This window comes from Siniperca chuatsi, linkage group LG6 (assembly GCF_020085105.1).
Source record: "Siniperca chuatsi isolate FFG_IHB_CAS linkage group LG6, ASM2008510v1, whole genome shotgun sequence".
Classification (NCBI taxonomy): domain Eukaryota; kingdom Metazoa; phylum Chordata; class Actinopteri; order Centrarchiformes; family Sinipercidae; genus Siniperca; species Siniperca chuatsi.
The window spans coordinates 19,736,171-19,740,000 of NC_058047.1; the positions used below are offsets into that span (position 1 = coordinate 19,736,171).

General features: G+C 39.8%; 1 protein-coding gene across 3 annotated transcripts in view; it reads right to left on the reverse strand.

The window, feature by feature from the left end:
* Window positions 1-1,119: 1,119 nt before the first annotated feature.
* The window catches only part of zgc:92140 (uncharacterized protein LOC447854 homolog), a 29,684-nt gene continuing 26,973 nt past the window's right edge, over window positions 1,120-3,830 (reverse strand). For all 3 annotated transcript variants that reach the window (XM_044198535.1, XM_044198537.1, XM_044198536.1), the window contains exon 6: window positions 1,120-2,676. In XM_044198535.1, coding sequence (XP_044054470.1) covers window positions 2,632-2,676 — 45 coding nt within the window. In that variant the 3' untranslated portion in view covers window positions 1,120-2,631. The remainder of the gene's footprint in view (window positions 2,677-3,830) is intronic.

The window sequence follows — 3,830 nt, forward strand, 5'->3', positions numbered from 1 at the left end:
TGCAGGCCAGAAAACCAAAACAATGAGCTGAAAGATGCTATAAAGGTCTGTAGAGCTGATGGGACCTGCAAATTTGGGTGACCCCGTTCTACATTACAATTAGTAATTTTATCCATTGGTTAGTGCAGCTTTAATTAGTTTCATTTTTAGATTCATTGTAGTTTGTGAGACTATGTAATCTTTGCTGAACAGCAGCCACTGTGGCTACAAGTGAAAGCTGTGGGATGATGGTAAATATTAAAACATAGTATAAAAGTAGCACAAGTACACAAGACACAGACAGTCATCAGACAGATTCAGCAATATCAGTTACACAGCAACATATATGTAAGATTTGCTAACATTAGCTGAAAATTTGCCACCATTAAGTACTGGTCATACCAGACCAAGTAATGATGTAGCAGAAAAACCCTTGATTGTATTGGTCTGTGCAAGGGTGTGCTTTATTTCTTATGTATTTAATTTTTAATATCTAAGAAGAGCAATAAGAATAAATGTTAAATTATTTGAAAGTTATCACTTAAAACATAGTTTACTGCATCTCTTTCCTTATGTAAATGTCTTTTAATTGCTAAACTGGCCTTATTATTGGGCTGAGTTTGAATTTGTTCAAGTCATGTCATCTGGAAGTCAGTTTATCTCCCAGATATAAAATTAAAAAATGAGGGAAAAAATACTTTAAGTTGTTTACCTTCATGCCGCCTGAATTTTTCACAAGCAATATTTATTAAATTTTTTTAGCAAATTTTTGAGGGTTAACTTGATTTTTGTTTGTAAATTGAACCTGGGAAGAAAAAATCTAATACAATCTAAAATCCCCCTTCAGCACACATAATGTTAAATTGTGTATTTAATTATGGGTGAAATGCAACTTTGTTTACAAGAACATAGTGTCTAATTGACTGCAGTGCTGATATTGTACCAGCAGGAGGCACAACACAGTCTTGGTGTACTGAGGGAATCTGCTCTGACTGCATGGCTTTAGGTAGCACGACCACAGGAAAACAGACTGACTTCACACTCCTCAGTACACTGCCAGCATGATGGCGCTCCATTACTCAACTTATAGCAACACATACACACACACACATTCACACACACAATAAGATGCCACACACATTAAGAGCTTCTTCGTTTTTATTTTTAATAGAAAAAAAGTATTCAAAATAATATAACAGGAAGTATCCGGTAAAGATGACAAAAAATGTGATCAGGTCTGTGTCTACATGGCAACCACGCATTCTCCCCTTGAGTTCAGCCCGGTTTGCTGCTTCAGTGACTGAGTGTGTAGTATGGATGTGTGTGTGTGAACACTGAACCAAAGCAGAATGACATTCTGCTGGTGAAATGAAAGGGATACAATAATGTGTGCATGTTTGTGTGGTTTATATGTACATACTGAGGGTGTGTTGGGATGAGGTCGTGTTACCATATGTACAATAAAAGACTCCCATGTATGTGAGTGTGTGTGTCAGCTGGAATCTGCAGTATTAGGGTATATGGAGGATGGATCGGGTTGAGAGACAGATCCTCTGAACTAACGCAGCTTCGGTCTGCCTGCTGAGAATGATAATGACATCGATGATGATGATGATGATGATACACTACGAAGGAAGCCAAGAGTACAAAACAAACTGAAGAAAATAACATCAGAAAAGGGAAAAATAAGTGAACAAGTGGCTGCGGAAAAGAATTAAAAAATAAAATAAAAAAGGTCCTTGACTTCAGAAGGCCGGAGGAGTGTTTCTAAATCACCAGCTCGCTCCCTACTCTCTCTTATTAAAATATCACAAATTTCTCACTCTTCTTCGCCACATTCCTTCACCTGCTCTCACCCATTCTCTCAGTCCCTCATGGCCCAGGGGTAGCCTGGCTGTAGGTAGGCAGGCCAAAAAGTTCCGTGTGGATCCTGGTGGTGTTACGTAACTCCTCTGCGTTCACCATCTTTTCCTCCCCGGGCTTCCTTTCTTCTTCACTTGTGTGTCTCTCAGTCATCCACACACACCCACCAAGACATTTGTCCTTAGTGGGCCTCCATATTTGGGAGTTGTTCTGCCCAATTGCAGGGGTTAAATATTCAGGATCGGATCACGGAGGTGCAGACGGAGGGACAGATGGAGGCATGAGGAGCTGCTGTTGCCCTGCTTGAGGAAATTAGTCTGTTCGAGCCGACTGTGGCAAGTCCTTTTCCCCATTCATGGCGATGTGTGCCCATCCGTCGTCACGTCCTCCTCCATCTCTCCCTGCTTTCATCCGTGTGTCCCTTCATCGCTCCGCCACCTCCATCTGTCTGCTCAGGGGCCTGAAGGGGTGAGGCGCTAAGAGAGGAGGGCTGTAGTCTCTGAAGAAAGTGTTCTTTATCCCATTCTCTCTCCCTCACATTTATCCCCCACTCTTTCACTTTTGATTAAAATACTATCTTTGTCATACGTTCAGAAACACACACATGCTCATACAAACACATACAGTGTCCCGTCACATCAACGCCCCCTTGGTAAAACACTGATTCAACTCTCTCTCACACTCTCAGGCACACATAAGCACACACATGTACATAGTCACACACACACACACACACAAACACACACACTGTGAGGCTTTCTGTGGGGGTGAATCTTGGGGGCCTCTGTGCTATGTCCCATCTTCCTCCTCCCCCTCCGAACAGTAGTCTCGCCCCTGCAAAGAAAGGGATAAGAAAGAATCTGAGATCTGCATAATCCCCCCCCCCCGTACCTGTTACCCCAGTCACGTTTAAACAAACCCTCATCTATTTGCAGGTACTGGCATAGAAAATACTGGATGAGGCAGTTAAGTGCTGACAGGTGGGCAGTTATGTTGTTTTGTTTCTTCCATCATGATGAGGAGCTAACTCAACTGCTTTCCCTTCCTCTCCAGAGCCTGCCTAACAGCTTGTTGAACGCTACACTGTCTCTCTTTAGATAAGGCTTTAAAAAACTCAGTAGCACGCTGTAAATCAGTGCTGGAAAGTATTTACAAAAGTACAGTGTCTAAGTACTACTCTGAGGTACTTACCTGCTGTATTTCCATTTTATGCTACCTTAAAATTTTAATTCACTTTCAAATGAAAACATTTTCCACAAATGTATTTTTAGTTTTAATTCTCCACTACATTTATCTGACAGCTATAGTTACTTGTCATTTTGTAAATTAGAGCTGAAAGGATTAGTCGATTAATCAACCAGACAACTGACAAATAATTAATCTGTTTGGATAATTGATTAATTGTTTTTCAAGCTAAATGACAAACACTTCGCAATTGTAGGGATTTGATGCTTTTCTTTGTCTTGTGATAGTAAATTTAATATCTTTGGGTTTTGGACTGTTTGTCGGCAAAAACAAGCGATTTTTGATACGTCACCTTGGGCTTAAGGTGGGATATTTTGTAGACCAAACTATTAATCGATTATTCAAAAAATAAAAATTTAAACTTGGCAATTAATCGATAATTAAAAATAATCATTAGTGGCAGCACTATTGCAGATTAACATTTTTAAATCTTGTAAATTACGAGGCATTGTTTTAGATTTAACTACCCAATGGTTTGTTAACTAGTCAAGATTAGTTCCATCTCAACCAGCTACAACATTAAATTGCTGCTTACACATTCATGGGTCTGTAATAATAATCCAGTAATGCACAGCAATGTGAAGGGGGCGATTACTTTTGATGCTTTAAACCTGCATTAATTGTTTTGTTATCATAGATAATATTCTCACCTTATAAAGTTTATATGGCGTGTTAGCAAACAGCTGCCTATTTACACATCCGGCAGACACAGTGTAACATTAGCATTCATTTTGAGTCGTGTT